We start from the raw sequence: 22,693 nt of genomic DNA, 5'->3' as shown, positions 1-22,693 counted from the left end.
AATGGCATTGATCAGTAACTCACCAGCTCATCCATCTAATGATAGTTATGAGTGCCTCCCTGCTTCTGATTTGAGTAATAAACGTGGTAACGCCACATCGTCCCAACTTAAAATTTAAATGATAGCAAAAGCGCAGGAGATGTAACACCTGCCCCTATACCTCCCCCCTTCCCACTGTCCAGGGCCCCAAACACCCCTTCCAGGTGAAACAGCGATTTACTTGTACTTCTGGCAATCTAGTATACTGTATTCGCTGCTCACGATGCGGTCTCCTCTACATTGGGGGAGACCAAACGCAGATTGGGTGACCGCTTTGCGGAACACCTCCGTTCAGTCTGTAAGGGTGACCCCGAGCTATCGGTCGCCTGTCATTTTAATTCACCGCTCCATTCCCACTCGGACCTCACCGTCCTCGGCCTCTTGCATTGTTCCACGGAAGCTCAACGTAAACTCGAGGAACAGCACCTCATCTTCCGATTAGGCACTTTACAGCCTTCCGGACTCGATATCGAGTTCAACAATTTCATAGAAACATAGAGATAGGAACAGGAGTAGGCCATTCGGCCCTTCGAGCCTGCTCCGCCATTCAATGAGATCATGTACCCCGTCCCCGCCTTTTCTCCGTAACCCTTAATCCCCTTAGCCTTCAGAAATATATCCAATTCTCTCTTGAAAATATTTATTGAATTAGCCTTCACAGCCCTCTGTGGCAGGGAATTCCACAGGCTCACCACTCTTTGAGTGAAGAAATTCTTCCTCATCTCTGTTTTAAATGATTTGCCTGCTATTTTTAGACTGTGGCCCCTGGTTCTGTGCTCCCCGGCCATTGGAAACATTCTCTCTGAATTCAGCCTGTCCAGGCCTGCCATAATTTTATATGTTTCAGATCATAACCTCTGCTCCTATTACATTTTTACTTATATTTTTTATCCACCCCTTTGTTTTGGTTTTTCCCTCCCCCCCCCCCCCCCACCCACCCCTTTCCTTTTTTTTCTCTCTCCCACATGGCAGCTGTCTCTCATTCTGCCAGGATATTTCACACCTAATCTAGAGCCGTCTTTTGTCTCCACTAGTCCTATCACCATCTCGTCTCGTTTTGAATACCTCTTAATGTCTCTTCACTTCTTTTGTTCTCTCCCAGCCCTGCCTTTCGATCTATTTCATTTCCTTTCCAGTTTTGAAAAAGGGTTAGACCCGAAACGTCGACTCTAATTTCTCTCCACGGATGTTGCCTGTCCTGCTGAGTTTTTCCAGCATTTTCTGTTATTTAAAATTTAAATGCCCAGTTACAAATGTATTGTTTACACAACCCACTTCCCTAGACATTCACATCACTCACTGGTGGACTGTCAATTCTTTACCCAAATCCAAGAACCTTTGCTAAACTTAAGGGCTTCACCTACCAGCCAGTTTGAGAGATGACAAAACAAATCCCCAACTCTGCACGATGAATTCAAGTGACAAGCCAGTGCTGAAACCATTAAATGACCAGGCACGGCCATGTATTATACCTGGTTAATCTGCTGTGAAGTATTTATGGCTTCAATACTGGTCGTGAGTCATGGGAATTGGCTTTTTTCATGCAATATAGCTTTACTTGTATTTCACGTCCACTTTTAGTTTGATTTATTTTTGCACATTGATTTCAGGTATCCGCATGGGGTGGCTACGTGTTCATCATCAACCTTATCCCACTACACGTGTTTGTATTGCTACTGATGCAGAGATTCAGCAAAAGGGTCTATATAGGTCAGTAAACTCTCTACAGATTAAGTTATTCCTTTCCAAAACAATTTCACACATACGTGCACCTTGGGTTAAGTCTTGGTGCAGTCGGATTAGATGTATACATAATCACACTTTATTGGTAACAGTTGATCTCATGGTAGTCTGGGGTCTGAAGCACAGTTGTGATATTTAGCATGGTGATCCCATTCCAAGCTGGAGACTAAGCTAATCGGGGTACAAGTAGTTTAAAGTTAAAACCGCTAGACCTCAAAATTAACAAAAAAAACTTGTATTCATATAGCCCCTTTAATGTAGTAAAACGTCCCAAGGCACTTCACAGGAGCATTATAAAACAAAATTTGACCAAAAGCTTGGTCAGAGGTAGGTTTTAAGGAGCGTCTTAAGGGGTAAAGAGGTGGAAAGAAAGACAGACTTGCAATTTTATAGCGCCTTTCACGACCACCAGACGTCCCAAAGCACTTTACAGCCAATGAAGTACTCTTGATGTGTAGTCACTGTTATAAGCAGCTAATATGTGCACAGGAAGCTCCCACAGACAGCAATGTGATAATGACCAGATAATCTGTTTTAGTGATGTTGATTGAGGGATAAATATTGGTCAGGACACCGGGGATAACTCCCCTACTCCTCTTCGAAATAGTGCTATGGGATCTTTTACGTCCACCTGAGAGAGCAGACAGGACCTCGGTTTAATGTCTCATCCGAAAGACAGCACCTCAGACAGTGCAGCACTCCCTCAGTGCTGCATTGGAGTGCCAGCCAAGATTTTTGTGCTCCAATCTCTGGAGTGTGACTTGAACCCACAACCTTCTGACTCAGAGGCGAGGGTGCTACCAACTGAGCCATAGCTGACACTCTTAAGAGGTTTAGGGCCTTGGCAGCTGAAGGTACTGCCACCAATGGTTGAGCGATTAAAATCGGTGATGCTCAAGAGGCCAGAATTTGAGGAGCGCAGATATCTGAGCGGGGTGGTGTTGTGGGTCTGGTAGAGATTACAGAGATAGGGAGGGGCGAAGGCATGGAGGGATTTGGAATCAAGGATGAGAATTTTAAAATCGAGACGTTGCTTAACCGGGAGCCAGTGTAGGTCAGCGAGCACAAGGGTGATGGGTGAATGGGATTTGGTGCAAGTTCGGTTACAGGCAGCAGAGTTTTGGATGACCTCATTACGGAACTTGGAGCTGTTGTAGTTTTCCTTCAAGTACCTATTAACTTTAAAACAAATTTGGCTAACTTATTTAGTTTATTCAATGCAGTTCCATGCAATCTTTGTTACTGTCCAGATTACATCAAGAGCACCCAAGCAGAACCTATGTTACTAGAGTAACTACTGCCTGTTAGCAGGCTAAACCTGCCTACTAGTCCACTTTACATAGGGCTTACATGTTCAGTAGTGCTGGGGCACAGTAAATTGGGATGGCAGTGGTTGTGAGAAATATTTCTCTGATTATGATTCCCAATCAGAAAGCTATATTGTGCAGACAAATTTTTTGCTTGTCAAATCAGAAAATCCAGATGCACCTTTACAGCACCAGAATTTTTTTAAATGATTATTGGAAGTCTTGGTGTGCTCTGTAAATAGCAATTCTTGGCTGTTTGAAATTCCCCTCCCCTCAGTTTGAGTGGAAGGTGGAAGCTGCATTCTGGGAGTTGTAGTTCACCAGTGTGATGTGCAGAGAGTGACTCTTGCATTCTGGGAGTTGTAGTCCATGCAGAGCTAAATCTTTACAGGCAACAATGCAAGCTCCAGGAACAAGAGGCAGTCAGCGGAGTAGAGGGAGAGTTCTGTGGGCATGTTATATTATCTATTATGTTGTTTTTCACTACTGTATAAGGTTGCTGAAAAACTAAGATGGCAGCTGAAAACACTTAAATGTTCTGAGCACTTCCCCTTTTGCTATTGGTGGCTTTTTGTGCTGTTTACTAGTGGCTTATTTGCTGATTCTTCATTGGTGCATTTTCTACTGGTTTTGTAGTATTTGAGCCAATTAGTGTCATTCAGTTGACTGTGCTTTGTTGCTGTTTTGTGAATATGGTATTTGGCCCAATTAAGTGTGAGTTTTAACAGATATTTTGCATGTGATATTTTGAACTGTGATGGACATTATCTCATGCTGTATGGATGTGTATTACAAGCAAAACTTTCAACTATATAGATGGTTGAATGGGCAGTGTTCATATGGGGGAACTAAACAACTTCATGTCTGTTTTAGTAGTACAAAGAGAATGTACTTTTGCCTTTCAGTAAATATGTTCATAATTTTGCCAATGGATAGTTATATACTAAAAATATATTCTGCTTTCTGCTAATAACTGTAAGTATCTATTCTCTCTGCCACCCCACCCCAAAATGCAGTTTTGGATTTATTTGGCATTAACGTGTCATTGTTGTTGGGTTTTTTCCCCTGGTTTTTGATGTCCTCAAATAATTGAGTGACATGGGGAAGGAGCCAATCCCTTCAGAAAATAATCTGGATAAGACTAGTAAAATGCTCTCCTTCCACACCAGCCCATTTGCCTGTGAATGATCATTTGGGATGTGCAGGCTGAGCAACATCATTCTATAAATCCAGTTAATGCCCATAAGCTGGTGAGTTTCTAAATGTCTCTCTAGCCAACGCGGCTCCATCGCTAGTGGACATTTTAACTCTTATTTCTAGGAGAAATTGCTGTCAGTCTGATTTGCCAGAAGATGGCATTGCAAACTAGTGTGTGTGCATGACATTCAGATGATGCATTAGATACAAATGTTCACTTTTTTATATAAGGAATCTTTCATTAATCTTCAAATTCCTATGTTGCAGTGAGTTCAAAGTGTGTCCAAACATATATGTAGTGCAAAATTAATGAATTCACTGGATAGCCTTTCAAAAACCATTTACCTGTGAGATGGGATGTAATGAATATTTTAATCTGAAATTAAGTAAGCACATCTGCTATTGGGGAAAATTGCATCAGTCGATGAGTCGAAGGGAGTTGCAGACAATAATACCATTGAGAGGATGACCTAAATCCTGTGCAGCTTGAGCAATGTACACATATGGTATTTTTTATTCATTGGATGTGGGAGTTGCTGGCAAGGCCAGCATTTATTGCTCAACCCTAATTGCCCTTGAGAAGGTGGTGGGTCACCTTTCACAACGGAGTGGCTTGCTAGGGCAGTTAAGAGTCAATCACATTGCTGTGGGTCTGGAGTCATATATAGGCCAGACCAGGTAAGGACAGCAGACATTAGTGAGGGTTTTTATGACATTTAGTGTCATTTATATTAACTGAATTTAAATTTAGTGTCATAGTGTATTAACTGAATTTAAATTCCCCACCAGCTGTGGTGGGATTTGAACGCATGCCTCCGGATTACTAGTCCAGTAATATAACCACTGTGCTACCGTACCACTGTATACAGTAGATAAGATATACGCCACACAGCAACTACTTTGAATGTACTGTAAATACTTAACGTTTCCAAATATGGTTAAAATCTGGTGTACTAGATGTATCCTTTCTTAGCAAAATTGGGCATTAAGTTATCTTATGAGAAATGTATGCAATTTTTTATGGTGATTGAAATATTAACCTCTTAATTTCATAATATTATTGTTGGGCAAAATATTAATGGCAGAAAATGGAGCTTTATGAAGGCGGAGTTGAAACTCTAGATTTTACAGTACTTGCCTACATTTTCTCAAATGACCACCTCTGAGTGCATTGGTTGATATAACCGTGTAATTGTATACACACAGGATGTGCTCTTTCTCTCCCACTTGCTTTGAACCAAAACCTGATAGCACTTCAGTTCAAACTGCAGTGCAATTTTTCTTAACAGTTGGATACCACCACCGACAAGGAAACAAAGTTGCTGAATAAAACGCCCACACCCCCACTACCATCACCGCTACAAACTCTAGCAGTGTAGAATAACTAAAGGCTGGAGCGCATTGTGGCAGTAAACTGCCCAACTTTGCTCTGACACTTTGGCCACCCGCCCCCCCCCCCCCCCCCGGCCCTTGATATTATTGCCTAGTAGCACACTCTGGCCTCTGTGATCTTGCAACAGCCATTGCCATATGTTCTGAATCTCTTAGTAGGTGATGTATAATTTTAAAGCAATGAATGGTCTTTTACATAAAATATATTCTGGAGCATTTTTTTCTTGATTTTATACCTGACTTCAGGGGGAGGTTGAAAGATAAATGTTTTGGATTTTTTTCTGTTTTAACTATTTTCTTCTCCGTCCTCATGGATCTTTCTTGCTCCTCCCTTTTGACCAACGATTAGGAGGTGTTTAAGAATAACTGGATGGTTCCGTTATTCAGTTCTCCCGTCCACTGCTTGATGGCTTCTATCTAGCAGGGCGCAGCTGAGGTTAGGAACTCAAAGGCATGTAGCATTTAACATGCATGCTGCCATCCTGTGGTATATCATAATAGTGCTGAAATGAGCACACTGTGCTGCTGGTATGTTTTGGGTGTTCCAGGTGTGAGCTGTCAAGACTTTTTCTTCCTCTCTGCCTATACACTTACATCCTATTGGGTCTTGCACTTTTGTTGCTAACAAAATGCGCAATCTGCTTCCCGACCTCCGCCAACATCCTTGTTGGCCTGTGTATGATTAGCCGTAATAATGTCAGCACCATCTGGTATTTATTTTTCCCCACTGGAGTTGCTGCTGGTTCCATCAGGCACCTTCTTCTCGGGGTAAAATATGGTGTAAAATAGATCAGGGAATGAGCAGAGTGGAGGGAATTGAATCTCTTCCTGCTCCATGGAACGGTGTGTCATGTTTTCATTGTGCAATGCCAACATTACCATCACACGGCTCTTTCTAAAGAATTGTGTGGAACAAAGTGAATGTCAGACCATCAATACCGTTTGAAATCACTTTCACTCTTTTGCATAAAATCAAAACCAATACTGAACATTACAGCTTTGAGGAGAAGGGCCTGTGAAATCATCTGGAGTACGGGCAAAGCACAGAGATCAGGCTTCTTTTACTGAATCCTTGTTTAGAGAACCGTGTGGCCCAATTCTTGTGCTGTGCTATATTTCAAGTAAGGGAATTCTTTTCTTTACTAGCTGGAGGAAAGGAACTAATTAACATGCAAGACTTGTTTCACGAGTTCCCTGAAGGAGACCACAGTTGCCCTCAAAAGAGCCTGTTTAACCCAGCAACAGCAAATTTAGCTTGTTGGATGGTACTGGAAATTATATGTGAAACAAGAATCAAATATCTGGAAGTCTGCCAGTGTAATCTTTCAGAATGCTTTTTTCAATAAAACCTGCCCAATTCTTCAGAGCATTAATCCAGTGCGATTGAGTGTACAGGAAACTCTTTGGTATCCGGCACCGACGGGACCGGGATGGTGCCGGTTGATTAAAAATTCCAGGTGACGGAGAGGGTTATCTACCGAGGCTATTTTTAACAAACAAAAATTTTAAAAATCAAGAAATGTGCAGTATACAGTAATTGGCGGATCGGAAGAGACTACCGGCAGCGCGGGAGAGTCAGACTCCTATTATTGAGGTGTTCACGCTTCCGACTGCACCAAGAAGCCGAGTAGTGGCAGTTTGGAGAACTACCCCCACTGACTAACTCGGCCACCACGGGAGACTCAGACTCTGACTCGGCAACATTTCCGGTTATTGAGGTGTTGTTTTCGGAGTATGAATTTTGCCGGTTAATAGAGAATTCCAGATATTTAGGTGCCATTTAAACGAGAGTATCCTGTAATTGGGGAAATCAGTGAAGCTGACAAACTTCGGCTTTTCCGCAGTAATATCACTGTTAGATACCCTATTAAAAGTTAGACCTTGTTGGATTAAGTGTAACTGGGGTTCTAACGGCATTTTGAACAAATGTTGCGGCCCTGGAAAACTAATTTTAACTTTGTGGAGTGTCAAATTTCTCCATTTTAATAAATGACAATTTTTAAGATACTTCTTAAAAAAATATTTTTTTTTTTTACACAAGTTTGTTCATATTTACTTCAGGTTTACCTTTTCCCCATGTGAGAGCCCCAATCTTTGTTTTGCTCTCTAACATTTTTAAAAAGTCAGAATAAAAAGAGCTTTTCATTTCCTGGTTCCCTGTCTAAGAATTCTGCATTGTGATTGGCTGCTTAGACAGCTTGTTGACATCACAGCAGCTCGCACTATGGAATTTCCACTAAACTGCACTGATCGCAACTGAACATCGGAAAAGCTGAACTTCTCGCAAGATCTTTGTGGGGAAGCTTTCTTTGGGGTCACCGGCGAACGCTTTCGCTTCGCTGCTGACTGCAAATTATGCACCAGTATGTCCTGAGATGTCCTCAGTATATGGGACACAACTTTGTGCTTGTGATTTCTCTCATGCTGAGCTCTGAGGGCTAGAACTACATGGCTTTATGTGATTACGTTATGTAGAAAACCCAAGTAATATAGAATATATATACAGGTAGACTACCCTTTATCCGGACTTCCGAAAACTGAAACCCTCTAAAAACCGAAGGTTTTTTCGTTCAGCGTAAGTCGTGCGTACGACTTACGCTGAACGAAAAAACCGAAGGTTTTTAGAGGGTTCCGGTTGCGGAAGTTCGGATAAAGGGTAAGTCGTGCGCACGACCCCCCCCCGCCAGCCCCGACAACCGCCAGCCGCCGACCCCGCCAGCCCCGACAACCGCCGACCCCCCCGCGGACCCCGCCGGCCCCGACAACCGCCGACCCCCCCGCGGACCCCGCCAGCCCCGACAACCGCCGACCCTGGCAGCCGCCGACCCCCCCCCCCCCGCGGACCCCGCCAGCCGCCGACCCCCCCCGCGGACCCCGACAACCGCCGACCCCCCCCCCCCCCCGCGTACCCCACCGGCCCCGACCCCCGCCGACCCCGACTGACTTACGCTGAGCGTCAGCGTAAGTCGTGCGCACGACCCCCCGCCGACCCCCCCCCGCCGACCCACCTTCCGAAATCCGAAATTCTCCTTTATCCGAAACTCGGCTGGTCCCGAGGTTTTCGGATAAAGGATAGTCTACCTGTATAATATATTAAATATAGTCAAATGCCATTAAGCACTTGCAACCATAAATAACACTTGAACTAAACATACCTTGTCTACACAAACTTCATGATTTAACATTTCACCCCAATATTGTTAGCTACAATAATGAAGAATGCTTGATAGTAAGCTGTTGAATATGGAACTTGTTCTATAACTGAGTGAGTTATTTAGATTTCATTCTTGGGAGAGACGCATTCTATATCCCTACATTACAACCAAATATTCGGCTTGCGCAAGTGTTTGGGTTAAGGCTTCTTCCCAGCTTTCTCATGTTCCCAACTGGATGGTTTCAATAAAGAGACCAAGCCTCATGAACCAAAACTACATCTTTATTCTCTGTCAAGTACGAGCATATCTCAGGTTTAACAATTAACCCTGAGTCACAGTAAATTGCTCCCTGGAGACTTTGAGGGGTGCCCACATTTTCCTGCAACTTCAAGGGAGCATCATAATGTTGCTAGACCACTGTGTATATCTAAATTACTTGTGATCAGATTTATTTACAGACAAAATCATATATTAAAAAGACATCGCGATGTACAATAACAGAGTAGAACTGGAAGCAGTCTTGACGGGTTAGTCTCTTTTCAGCAGGTTCTATAGACTCTGATGACGAATGACACGAGGTGATTCCTCACTGAGTTCCTATTGGTTCATAGCATGTTTTAGTGGCAAAGTGAATAGAGAACTAGAGTGCATGAGCGGGCTCCTGAATTATAAGAGTGTTCAATTGTTGTGCACGATCCGTTTTCATTAAATTAGTTGTCAAAGTAAATGGCATTTTACAGTGTAAGTGTGAAAAAGAATGAACTTGCATTTATATCTCGCCTTTCACATCCACAGGATGTGCCAAAGTGGTTTACAGTCAATGTAGTACTTCTGAAGTGTATTCACTGTTGCAGGCAAACACAGCAGCTAATTTGCATACAGCAAGGAGATAAATGACCAGATAATATTTGGGTGGTACAATAGCAAAATACTGCAGATGCTGGAAATCTCAAATAACGAGAAAATCCTGGAAACACTCAGCAGGTCAGGCAGCATCCGTGGAGAGAGAAACAGAGTTAACGTTTTGGGTCTGTGACCCTTCGTCAGAACTGGAAAAAGTTAGAGATGTAACAGGTTTTAAGCAGGTGCAGAGACAGGGAAAGGGGGAGGGGAGGAAAGAACAAAAGGGACAGCACCTCCCAAATCCGCGAACTCTTATCCCCTAGAAGGACTAGGGCAGCAGCTGCATGGGCGCACCACCACCTCCAAATTCACTTCCAAGTCACACACCATCCTGACTCGGAAATATATCTCCATTCCTTCATCGTCGCTGGGTCAAAATTCTGGAACTCTCACGCACTGCAGCAGTTCAAGAATGATGGAAAAAAAGATGGGGCCTCGGTTTAATGTCTTCTCCGAAAGCCTTCAATCCCAAATTGCATTCAACAGTTGATTTTCAACATTTTAGCAATCTGAAAAACCAAAGCGTTCTGCTTCTATCAGATTATCCCGCTCTGTCAATCTGCACACATTAACACATTTAAACTGTATGTGTTCGCCTGCCAACTGAATCTGCGTTCAATTTTCTTTTAACTTAATGAAGGTGGGTAGGCTCCCTAGCTAGAATAGAACAAAGTAAAAACAGAAATTGCCTATTTTTTTTTTTATTTTTATTTTTTATATAAACAGTATGATAGATAGGATGGTATCAGAAGAAAATTAAGTTTATCTTGGTATTTGTTATTGGAAATATATCTCCAATATCTATGTGGGAGGGGTTTTTACATTTGTCCCAAAGGTTTTTGTCTGCCATCTCGGGAAACCCATTTACTTGTATTATGTTTAGAAATACAGATGTTTATAGCCCCAACAGCCATATATCTTAACACTCATTTTGAACAAAGTTTATATTTCTAACTCCATGACACCTTGATACTTCAAATTTACTTTAAAAAGTTGTCTGTGAAGCTAAATATATGTCTTATAACCTTTATCAAAACTGATTTTCATTTGGTTGTGATAGTGTTTGTGTTCCAGGCATTAAAGGGGGGATTTCTTGGCATTTGAATGTTTTTGAATAAGTGATCTTGTTCATAGAATGTATCCTATTGGATGACATGTTTGTGTAGAGTTGGATTTGGAGCAATGTGATAATATTTGTACATGCTTCCTTTAAAATGTTATTTTTTACAGCTTACAGCACCTTCTACATTGTGGGCTTAATATTATCAATGCAAGTGCCATTTGTGGGGTTTCAACCAATCCGAACCAGTGAACACATGGCAGCAGCAGGTGAGTGGCTTCATTTTTAAATACAGAGCAATTGAACTCTGAATTCTGCTATCCTGAGCTGTGAACTGTACAATCCAACAGATGAATCTCATAAATTTCAGTCAGAGACCATTTCCCCAGGCTTGCTTGCTCTTTCCTCCTTTACCATATGTTAATTTTTGTTTCTATTCGGAAAAGCATTTGGCATAATAAAGGAAAGCTGAATACCCAGAAGGTACAGCTCAAAATTCAGATACATTACTTAGTAGAGATGCTCCATCTGTAGGATGAGACTGTTTATCAGCATCATAAATGTTGTGTTTTCAAGGTGGACTCGCTACCAAGCAGTGAGACGATAAGTCACGTAACACCTATAGTTCCGATATAATAGAGAACCTTGCAAGCAGCCAGATATGATTTTGAGACTCAGCTACTGGTCTATATTATACAAACAGTGCTAAATTGTCCAAATATTGCTGTAACCTGTAGTTATTCAGTGCTCCTCCCCGTTTGTACATAATCGGTACACAAACTCAAAACCTGAGTAGCTCCGAGGGCCACGAGGTTTCAATCTAAAAAGTGCAATTTACAAACCCTTTCAGGCCTGATAATTCTGTACTTTCAGCTGCACTTATAAATGTGGTTATTAAGGTTATTTGCTGCAACAAAATTCTCTTGAATGTACCCATTTTAAGGGCTACCACTTGCATTAAACTTTTCTTTCCCCCTTAAAAGCAACTGTTCTAGTATTCATTTCAGGTCTATATGTTTTAATGGCTGTTTGAGCCTAAAGCTTCCCCATTCAATTCTCTTCATGCCCATTGGAAATGAGCAGTAGATATATTAATTCAGTATATATAAACTGGTTTACCACCATATCTTGAAAATTATTGATAAATTTTCTGACCGCTTTTAATAAAATTAACAAGTTATCTACCAAAGAACTTTAATTACCATATAACTCTTAATTTTCCACGAACAGGATATGGGGTGATTGTCCAGTACCCACTATGAAACCTTGTACCCTGGTAACTTTGAGCGTCAAGAGTGCTGTGTTGCTGCCTCGACTGGCCAAGCACTTTTTTTAAAAGAAAGTTTTTGATCGGATTTAATTAAGTCATTGTAAAATATGTCCAGATTGGGCTAGCTAAACAATTTTCTTGAATTTTGTACATAGCTGTACTTGTTAATTAGGCGAATGCAGATCATTTCAAATTCTCTTCCTCTTGTAATCAGGTGTGTTTGCCCTGCTGCAGGCTTATGCCTTCTTGCAGTATTTGAGAGACAGGCTGACGAAGCAGGAGTTCCAGACGCTGTTTTTCTTGGGGGTGTCTCTTGCTGCTGGAGTGGTGTTTCTGAGTGTTATTTACTTAACTTATACGGGTGAGTCTACACACACAGTATCATGTCGCCTATGCTTTTTTTCCCCCCCCTCAAATTCTGGTTGCCTGACCAGATGCAAAAGTAGGAAGACTTGATTTTCATAACGAGAAACCAAATTGCAGTACTTGCTTAATTCTCTGGTGCAGCAAGGCATCCCTTAGACATGTTCACATTGTCTAATCCAGAGACTGTCAAAATAAGATGCTGTGCAAATGTGTTCTTTGTGAAGTGCAACATTTTCGCCCCATGTTTTCCACTTGCCCTCATTTCCTGAATGTGCTGGATCCAGTTCTATGGTTCAACTGTAAAGACATACAGAGGTGGAATTGTAATTGAGAGGGTGGTGTACTAACTACAAGACTTTTAAAGAGTTTCAGAGAAAAGGAGAGCATGTGGCTTTAAGGAATAGCTGATTAAAGAAGTTTACTTTTATACCTTGTGATTATTACATTTCTGACCATTTGAAAAAAGCATAGTTACAGTTCAAAACTTTGAAATCTGTGGGGGCAATGGGGAGAATAGTGCAGTAAACAGATCGAACTTGCATTAGTATTAGGATGTGGCTTCAATACATCGAACAGTAAGGGATATTCTAAAAGATAATAAATGGAATTATAATCATCACAATCCACTTTCACTGGCTAACCACCTTATTCCCACAGAGAGACAGATAGGATAAGGTCACTACAATTTCAGAGAAAAAATGTAGTTACGCCGGCTGTTTAAAATAATTTTTCAACTTTTACCCTTGGTCTTTGCTGAGCTACCTCCCTCCTGGCTAATGTAGAAACTAGTGACAATTCATGGCCCTTCACTGGTGCTAAGCTCCCTGAGCATGTTACTCTTCTATACAAACATGGGTCACAGATCTCAAAAAGGAATTTTTGATGTTGATTCAGAGATCTGGGTCTCCCAAGTTATGAGGAAGAGCCCATAGAGTTGAGCATCTTCTCAATGTGAAAAAGATTGAGTGAGCATAATCCAAGTCTTTAAAATATTGAGAGGTTTAGATGTCAACAGGCTACTTGACATAGTGGGTACGAGAGGGCACAAACTAAAAATTAACTCGCCTCAAGTGAGCAATTTTACCTCTTAAAGTCGTGGATATGTGGAATATAAATCTTGATGCTGAATTGATTTTTGAATAAAAGCTGGGTAAATATCTGGAAATTAGATTAAAGATTCTATGGATAAACAGAAAATTACATTCTTCACCAAGACCACTGGGAGATGGTTCCATTCATGCTGTGGGCAGGGGAACTTATATGTGAAGGGTTGAATAGCAGAGGTGGAGGCACATTGTGCAGTTTCAGAAAATTACTTGTGGATCAGGAAGTAGTTATGCCAAACTTTCCCTGGGGTGGAGTAGAGTCCGTGATCGGGTAAATTGTACACGTGTGGAAGGAATAGGCATTTCTCGTTCTATGCTTGTTTATGCTCTTGAGTGAAGATGTACTGCTAGGAAACTCTTGTACTACCACTTGCATCCCTTTCTCTGGTGATGGTAAATGGTTGGAGTTCCAGGTTCCTTTATGTGGTCTGTGTTGTATTCCAGAACAAAAAGTCCATTCTGTAAAGGTGTCTCAATATTTCCTTTAAAATTTATAATGAATTCGCATCAGCCTGATCACACAGGTGTTTTCAGTTTAAATTTAAAGTGCTGATATATCAAATGGAGAAACATTGCAAATGTTGCCACTTCTTCCTCTTTTGTTCTAGGCTATATTGCCCCATGGAGTGGGAGATTTTATTCACTCTGGGATACAGGGTAAGGATGTCCAAGACCTATGTACGTTTCTGATTTTTTTTTGGGGGTGGGGCGGGGGGGTGGTTGCGAGGTAGAAGAAAGATTTATTGTATAAGTTTGCATTAACAAGCTATTCTGTTTCAGTCCAAGATGTTCTCTATCAAAACTGACTCTGAAACTACTCCAGTTCAATAGTCAACAATACAAGATACCAAATGATCTGGTTGTTTTCTAAACCACTGTCAGGTTCTTGAAGTTAAGGTTTAATGTTTGTAATCATAATTCCTGCACTTGCATTGCAGGTAGGGAGGCTGATTTAATTAGAGCAGTCTAGTTTTGGTGCCTGAATAGATACAGTTACAATCTGCATGCACTTGAAGGATGAATTGCCTTTACGTACTGTTCCAATAGCCACAGACCAAACTCCTTGTTGCCTGTATTGGTAGCATTGATGTTGAGTTTATAGCACTAAAAATGTATTTCATTCAGCACCATAAAATATTTTAGCTCCACTCGGTAACCTTTATTAAAATCTGAGGGTAAACCTCCATCTTTTTGTCTCCCTGGAATATTCATATAGATAGTTCTTCCAGTAGAGTCCAGCTATATGGGAGGTGTGCACCCCTCCTTCTTTGTGGGGGCACTTAGCCAGTGGTTGAAAGTGTTATCTTTGGGAAGTGGGTGCTCTTTTTTTTCTTTTCAGTAGCGGGACTGGCAGTGTCATCACTAAGAAACAGTTTTGATCCCGATGACTTTGTTTTGTTTTAATACTGTAGCAGTGAAGAGTGAACTGGATGGGCCTACACAACCAGGGCTCGAATTCTCGGTCTGCCATTCTCCTTGACTGGTAGACAGAGGATTGGAAACCTAGCCTTGGGTTCATCCTGTTCCCTATTCAGCCTTACAGGAGCATACGAAAATATAACACTTTATGCTGGGAGACTGATAGTGAGCGAGACGGGCCTCTCCAAAAGAAAAATGCTCAACCTAATGAAAATGCAGTTGAGGGGATACAGGTAGTTTTAACAGTAAGAAATCCACGCTATATTCAACAGTGTTGACAAAGTGCAGTAACTCTAGGGCTGAGGAGTTGAGAGTACGAGCATCAGACATGACACAAGTCTGCAGCTCAGATTACCCCACCCTCACAGCTGAAGGAGTTAGTGTGGTTTGCAATTGGATCTAAACACATTCTGGAAACTGCTATAACAGAACACAAACTACTAATACACCCTACTGATCTCTCTTTGTGAGTGTGTGTGTGTTGACTTGTATAATCCTGCTCAATGTATCCATACAGATGAGATGTAACCTGTACAAACTGATCTTCATGATTTGTTCTGTAGATATGCAAAAATCCACATTCCCATCATTGCCTCGGTGTCTGAGCATCAACCTACAACATGGGTTTCCTTCTTTTTTGATCTTCACATACTGGTCTGCACTTTCCCAGCTGGCCTTTGGTTCTGCATCAAAAACATCAATGATGAAAGAGTATTTGGTAAGGAAACATGCCTGTACTCCGATTGGTTTTAAATTGAATGTTGAAATTTCCACAGTTTAAAAGAAAACTTCTTTTGAAAATGCCACAAGGTAGAACTTGCATTTAAAGCCTAATGCCTTGCATGGTTAATTACTTTGTAACAGTGGAGTTTACAACAAATTTAAATTTAAGAATAATTGTTTTGTAAAATAGACATGTTTTTGAGGGTGTGGAAATGAAGAATTGAGCAGAGAAAGCTTTGTCACATCACTAAATTTAATTTTACATGTGCTACATTGGACATGAGAGGCAACCTGCTGTTGCTGTTTCTGGTGTAGCCACTAGGAAAGTTGTGGGAGCAGCCGGGACAATTTTTGCAGAAAGAGTACGAGTTCAAACATCTATACTGATTTTCTGAATTCAGTTACAGCTCGTTGTGGAAACACTGGCTGATTGCAGGGGAGGGCTGGGAGTGGAAGGAACATTGGACATCTTGCACACCTAGTGGTAGCCAAGCAAGGATCATGTTGGCAGTGCCTTTGGGTGCAGGTTATCCTCTTGACCTCAGGTGATACATAGTCAAAGAGCAGGTAATAAAAGAGGGTAATATGAATACAGTCACCAAAAAAAATGTTGAGCACTTGTATCTGATTTTAATTTATTTAAATTTTTTATTTCTGTATCTGAGCTGATTCACACAGACCACTGAACAGTGTGCGATGACGTCGCTATCTGTAACATCGCCCATTTCATGACATGCTGTGTGGGCAGTGATATTTTGGAGCAGAAAGTCTAATTTTGTGGGACATTTTTTATTTAAATGGAACTGTCTCTGATCTCAATGTGAATCCACATGTGCCAGCTCCAGCTGTGTTAGCATCTGCAGTGTGTGTGAAATAAACCTGCGTCAAAGCTTAGCGAGCAACACCACCATTTCTGTAAATTTAATGTTTCCTTTTAGTAGTGTGCCCAAATATAATTTTCCCCATTAGTGAACCACAATAAAATGGGATCTAAGAATTTGGGATAGATCAATTACTCAAGCTCCTGCAAATTGTGGATTCGAATTGCTGTATTACCGAGTTGAACTCTGAAATTATTGTTTGATGAGCAGAATTGTGCCCCGTACGTGCATAAGTGGGGAAGATTCATTTATAGAAGGAGTTATTTTTCTGCAACCGTTTAAATTTGATTTAAAATGGGCCATTAGATGGAAGAAAAGGTCAACTGGCCACTCTGGAAATGTTAATGCGCTTTTAAAATTGTTAGATATCTGAAAATGTAATATTTTACTGATCAGATTTGGATTGCGTGCTGTCAAAGGATGGTCTGATTAGGATGTACTGTTTTCTGGTTAGATAAAGGGGCTGTGTTTGTCTGAAAACGGGAGGAAAATATGTAGAAGCAAAGAGCATCTGATTAAATGGATTCCTAGAATCCACCAAAGTAAAAGTACCTCATTCATATCTTGGTGTTAAACTCCCTGGCACAGTTATCACAGTACAGGAAACTTTGTGTTATCCGGAGGCTAAATGTCCGGCAAGCTCGAGCCACCGGCAAAAATCAGGAGCCGTTTTGTTAGGTTTTTTTTCTTTTCGTTGCTTTTTTCTCAACAGTCAAGCTCTGCAAGGTCTGTAGCTAAGCAACAGCTTCAGCTAGAGACGCTACAGAGACGCTTGCCGACTGTTTAGAAGCTGTTGCTAAGCAACAGGGTTTGTTGATTCACACGGAGCTGAAAATCTCCGTATGTTTCAACATCAGCGCTGGTGTGTCCGGCAGTTTTGAGGGAAGGGCAACAGCTTGGTCCCGTCGGTGCCAGATAACACAAAGTTTCCTGTATTTTTTTTTAATCAAATAAGATGATGTTGACATCAGGAACATATGCTTTCCAAATCACACTATGATTGGATGCAGAATGATAATTAAGGATACTATATTATGAATTAAATTTGTGAAGCTCTTTTTTGAGGTCTGATTTGTTAAAATTAGTTAGAAATGTTATTGGATGTTCTGGATATAAATGTCTGCATTTGGAAAATGACTAAAGTATACTGAGTACGGACGGATAGTCATTGCAAACTGGCAGAATGAATCCAAATCATATTGTATCTATTACAGTTTAAAACGCTATGGTGCTTGTACATATCATGCTGGTTGCCTGTAATGGTTGGTTTTTAGAACATTGACTTTGGGGGAAAAAAGGACTTCTTATTTCTGCTGTAAAGTTATCTCTGAGCAAAAGCTGACACTGATGATCTAAACTCTCTACAGTTGCCCTTTATGCAATCAGCGCTGTTTACTTTGCCGGAGTCATGGTGCGTCTGATGCTGACTCTCACCCCAGTTGTCTGCATGCTATCTGCCATTGCTTTCTCCAATGTCTTTGAACACTACCTGGGCGATGACACGCAAAGGGAAAGTCCGCCTGTCGAGGATAGCAGTGATGAGGATGACAAGAGGAATTCTGGCAATCTCTATGACAAGGTAAAGGATAGGGAAGCATTTGAACACCGCACCAATGAGTTTGATCGCCACAAAGATGAGCGTCAAGAACTGTTATTGCATTGCTGCTGGGCATAAGTTTCTGCTTACTAATCAAAAAATGTTGGGAGTTCCTGATTTTTGCCCCATTATTGTGGATGCAGCAGTCAGAAACTTCATGCTCACCCCCTAACCCCAAAAAGGGGATAGAAGGAAACTCTGATGGCATCACCCCAAGACATTCCTGTGACCCAGAGGCCAATTGCAGAAGAGCACTGATTGAGGGCTAGTCCGTATTACTTGAAGAGAAGGGACCACAAGTAGCGGGTTTCTGCTGATGTGCAATAAAGCTTCCCTGTCCTGAAGCTTGAAGTTTTCAGAAGTAAAATTTTTGTTCCATTTTTATTTGAAGTTGAGCCATTTTATGCAGAATCAAGGTTTTATGCTTGGTATTTTATGTAAATACATCAGGAATTTTTGCTAGAGTAGTTCTTCACCTCTTCCCTTTTAAAATAATTAATGGACTCTGCATTAACACTGGCTTGTGATGGAGAATTTCACATTCTAACCACCCTTGGTGTAAAGAGAATTTTTCTCTCCCCTTTAATTATTTTTGCGATCATCGTAAATTGGTGCCGCCTTGTTACTTTGTCACTGACCAGTGGAAGCAATCTGTCACTATTTACTTTATCACAGCTCTTCATAATGTTGAAGACTTCTATCAAGTCACCCCTCACAGCTTTTTTCCCCACTAGAGAAGAAAAGATTATCAAGTCCTTCTTCATAACTGTAACCCTTATCCCTGGTAACACCCTACTGAATCTACACCTTTTACCATTGCTTTCATATCCTTCCTAAAATGGGGCACCCAAAATTGTACACAATGTTCCACTTGTGGCTTAACTAAGGTCTTGTACAAGTTCAACATTACCACTTTGCTGTTGTATCTTATATTTCTAGGTACAATTTTCAAGGATTTTGCTTGCCTTTTTAATGGCCTTATCCTAGTCTCTCTCAATCTTTTATATTTGTACATCTGCTCCTCTACTCCATTTAAAGCCTTTTATTTAAGATGTATTCAATAACTTTGAGCTTGAGCAAGTCCACCTGGAGACACTCCTTATACCTGTGGTTCTCCTGGTCACTCATAGTTTCCAGAAACTACTGCATCAATCATGCATGTTCTGCACAGCATAGGTTTTCACTAGCCTTCCATAATAAATGGACTCAAAGAACTTTAACTTAAATAACTGATAGTAGTTTCAAGACAACTGGACTTCAGTTCAGGTCAAACTTATCCACCTGCCTCCTTACTCAGCCCGGTGGCATAGTGGTTAGCACTGTTGCCTCACAGCGCCAGGGACCCGGGTTCACATCCGGCCTCGGGTGACTGTGTGGAGTTTGCACATTCTCCCCGTGTTTGCGTGGGTTTTCTCCGGGTGCTCCGGTTTCCTCCCACAGTCCAAAGATGTGCGGGTTAGGTTGATTGGCCATGATAAAAAAAAAAAAAATTGGCCCTTAGTGTTAGGGGGGATTAAATACGTGGGGTTACGGGGATAGGGCTTGGGTGGGATGGCTGTCGGTGTAGGGACCGGGTGCTAGGGTTTGGATGATCAGCCATGATCTCGTTGAATGGTGAAGCAGGCTCGAAGGGCCGAATGGCCTACTCCTGCTCCTATCTTCTATGTTTCTATGTTTCTCACAACTTGATTTCCTCTCATTTCAACAGTCTACTTAAAAACCTCTCTCAAACAATTATCATGCATACACTTACCCCCCTGGTCTTGCAGATTCAGGCCTACTTTGTCTCCATAATAAATTTGTTTTGTTTCCTTCCAGCAAAGTCTCACTCTGTTGGCCTCTCATATTTATATATTCTGAGCACTTTTTTTTCTTTTATACTCAAGTTTTACAGTTTGTACAATAACTGCTGTGTTGGCTATTTACTGCTAATAACTCTTGCCTAAACCTTATGGTCTCTAAAATAACTTTTAGGATGATATGGTCACTGCAAAGTGAGAGCTGTTTTGCCTTCCATCATAGGAAGTGGAAATCTGGTGTAGGGTATAACTAGAATCTTACTCCTATGTTTGTTAAAACGCCATGGGGAAAAAAAAGATTTTGACGGTCTGTCTCACTGATTCCCATAGGCAGGCAAGGTGAGAAAGCACGTGTCTGAACAGGAAAAGACTGAAGAGGGACTCGGTCCAAATATCAAGAGTATTGTTACCATGCTGATGCTGATGTTACTGATGATGTTTGCTGTACACTGTACCTGGGTGACGAGCAATGCATACTCCAGTCCTAGTGTGGTCCTGGCATCTTACAATCATGATGGGTAGGAAATTTGTATATCATTTTTAATTTATCTTTTGTTGGTGTAATGTAATTTTACTGTGATTATTTTTTTGGTGACATTTTCAATATTTCATTTGTCCTCTTCAACTTGTACCACTGAGAAATATGTATTTTTGTACACACACACACTATTGGTGAACTGTTTGTGGTTTTCTTGAAATCATCACTGAATCTTTTTGGGTCTTCTAGTTTCCCAAAAGTAAAATGGAGATTTGGAGTACAGTTCAACATTTGCTGGTTTAAAAATGTGCATTGATGTTTAATCACTTTGTGGCATCACTGGTGTTGACACATTTGGCACTATTTACCATCTCCTTGGAATAAAACACTTTATGAACCATCTACTCACTCTCTGGCACCTTTTGGAGTTAGCTCTATCCCAGCGGGCACTTCAAATCCATGGAACCCGAAGGGGTGAGGAGTCTCCCAAGGCAAGGTTTCATGCTTATGAATATCTCAGTGAATGATACTATCTGCAGTAAGTGCTCTTCTCTTGATGGTGCAAAACGTTCTACATGAGGACACATGGCTTCTTCTTACTGGATTTGAAATTTAACATTCAAAAATATTATGGCCCAGAATCTGAATATCCAAGTCTCATAGGGGACTGAGCCAGGTGTTGAGTCCCTGCTGAGGGTTTCCTAAAAATCAACATCAGTGACGCCCATGGGAATCACCCTTCCAGCATTCTTGTTGGCTTCTCGGGTATGATGTTTGGTAATACATAGGTCAGTAGCTACCTGTGGCAGTCAAGGTAGTCAGACTTGACTGGGTTCATCCTATCAATTTGGAACCATTCTGTGTATCCCAGGTAGCTGGCTCCATAGTCTATTGGGCTTCCCTGGAAGAAGGGAATTGCAACTATATTTTACCAATGTTTCTATTCAAATACTTTTTTCTTAACTTTCCTTCTTGGCCCACATGCAAGCCGACAGTGTAAATGGTTCCCTCTCCTGTCTCTCTCCCTTTCCGAACCACTGTCATCACCCTCTCCTTAAAAATTTTTTTTTTAAAAAACCCCATCCTCGATTCCTCTGTCCATGCAAACGCCACGGATTCCATCCCCTTCTCTGGCCACTTTCTTGGGTTGAATTAGACTGTTCACAACCTCGGTATCCTATTCAACCCTGAGCTGAGATTCCGACCCCATATCCTCTCCTTCACAAAGACCACTTCTACCTCTAACATTGCCAGTCTATACCTCTGGCTCATCCCATCTGCTGCTGAAACTCTCATTTATGCCTTTGAAGCCTCCAGATTTGACTCCCATTCTCTACAGTCTGTAAATTTCAGCTCATCCTAAACTCAGCTGCCCATATCCTATCCCGCACCAAGTCGTACTCGCCCATCACACCTGTCCTTGCAGACCTACATTGGCTCCCGGTCCCTCAATATCTACAATGTAATAGCCTCATCCTTGTGTTTAAATCTCTTTATGGCTTTGCCCCTCCCTACCTCCTCCAGCCCTACAACTCTGTAACCTCCTCTAGCCTACAACTCTTGCCTCTTGTGAATCTCCTTGCCTTCACCCCACCATTGGCAGTTGCAGCTGTGCCTTCAGCCATCTCTGCCCACTTTTTGGAATTCCTTCCCTAAACCCCTCCGTCTCTCCATCTTTAAGATCTTCCTGGAAACCCACCTTTTTAACCAGGCTTTTAGTCGCCCCTTCTAATGTATCCCTCCTAATGTCTCCTCCTTTGGCTTGGCATCTACTTTTGTCTGATTATACCTCTGTGAACTGCATAGGAATTTTTTTTTAACTTCAAGGCGCTATATGAATGCAAATTGTTGGTTTTGAGATCATTGACTAAATACTGGTCAAGAATTAACTCTTAGTTTATGAGAACCCGATGGACCGAACAGAGCACACACAGACCAAATTGACTAAACAGAGCAGTACTGTGGGTTAAAGTGACCATTTTCATCCCCTTTTCCCAATCTCATGTAAGCAACTGATTTTATTCTACTGCAAATGCTAATTATAATTAATTTATGTATTTCAATGTTACTGTTTCTTTTGATCTTAATTTAAAAGAAACTACCATAAATGAGTGAATTTGTCGTGCTTCTGTCAACATCTATTCAGACTGATCACTGTATCCTAGGAATCTTTTGTTGTTTTTCTTAAAAGTGGGCATATTTCCAATAATGTGGTCTCCTGGGAGACGGAGCAGCTTTAACAGATAAATGCTGTTCAG

At 41.4% G+C, this 22,693-nt stretch overlaps 1 protein-coding gene across 3 annotated transcripts in view; it reads left to right on the top strand.

Moving 5' to 3' along the window:
• stt3b (STT3 oligosaccharyltransferase complex catalytic subunit B) overlaps nt 1-22,693 on the top strand; it is a 142,835-nt gene that overhangs the window by 110,008 nt on the left and 10,134 nt on the right. For all 3 annotated transcript variants that reach the window (XM_085988981.1, XM_085988980.1, XM_085988979.1), the window contains exons 5-11: nt 1,650-1,749; nt 10,967-11,065; nt 12,281-12,427; nt 14,147-14,195; nt 15,521-15,675; nt 17,929-18,140; nt 20,288-20,475. In XM_085988981.1, the coding sequence (XP_085845107.1) occupies nt 1,650-1,749; nt 10,967-11,065; nt 12,281-12,427; nt 14,147-14,195; nt 15,521-15,675; nt 17,929-18,140; nt 20,288-20,475 (950 nt within the window). The remainder of the gene's footprint in view (nt 1-1,649; nt 1,750-10,966; nt 11,066-12,280; nt 12,428-14,146; nt 14,196-15,520; nt 15,676-17,928; nt 18,141-20,287; nt 20,476-22,693) is intronic.

The sequence above is a fragment of the Somniosus microcephalus genome, chromosome 5 (assembly GCF_052327205.1).
Source record: "Somniosus microcephalus isolate GS21.2 chromosome 5, FLI_Smic_1.0, whole genome shotgun sequence".
In the NCBI taxonomy this organism is placed as follows: domain Eukaryota; kingdom Metazoa; phylum Chordata; class Chondrichthyes; order Squaliformes; family Somniosidae; genus Somniosus; species Somniosus microcephalus.
This window is presented reverse-complemented; position numbering and strand designations above follow the sequence as displayed.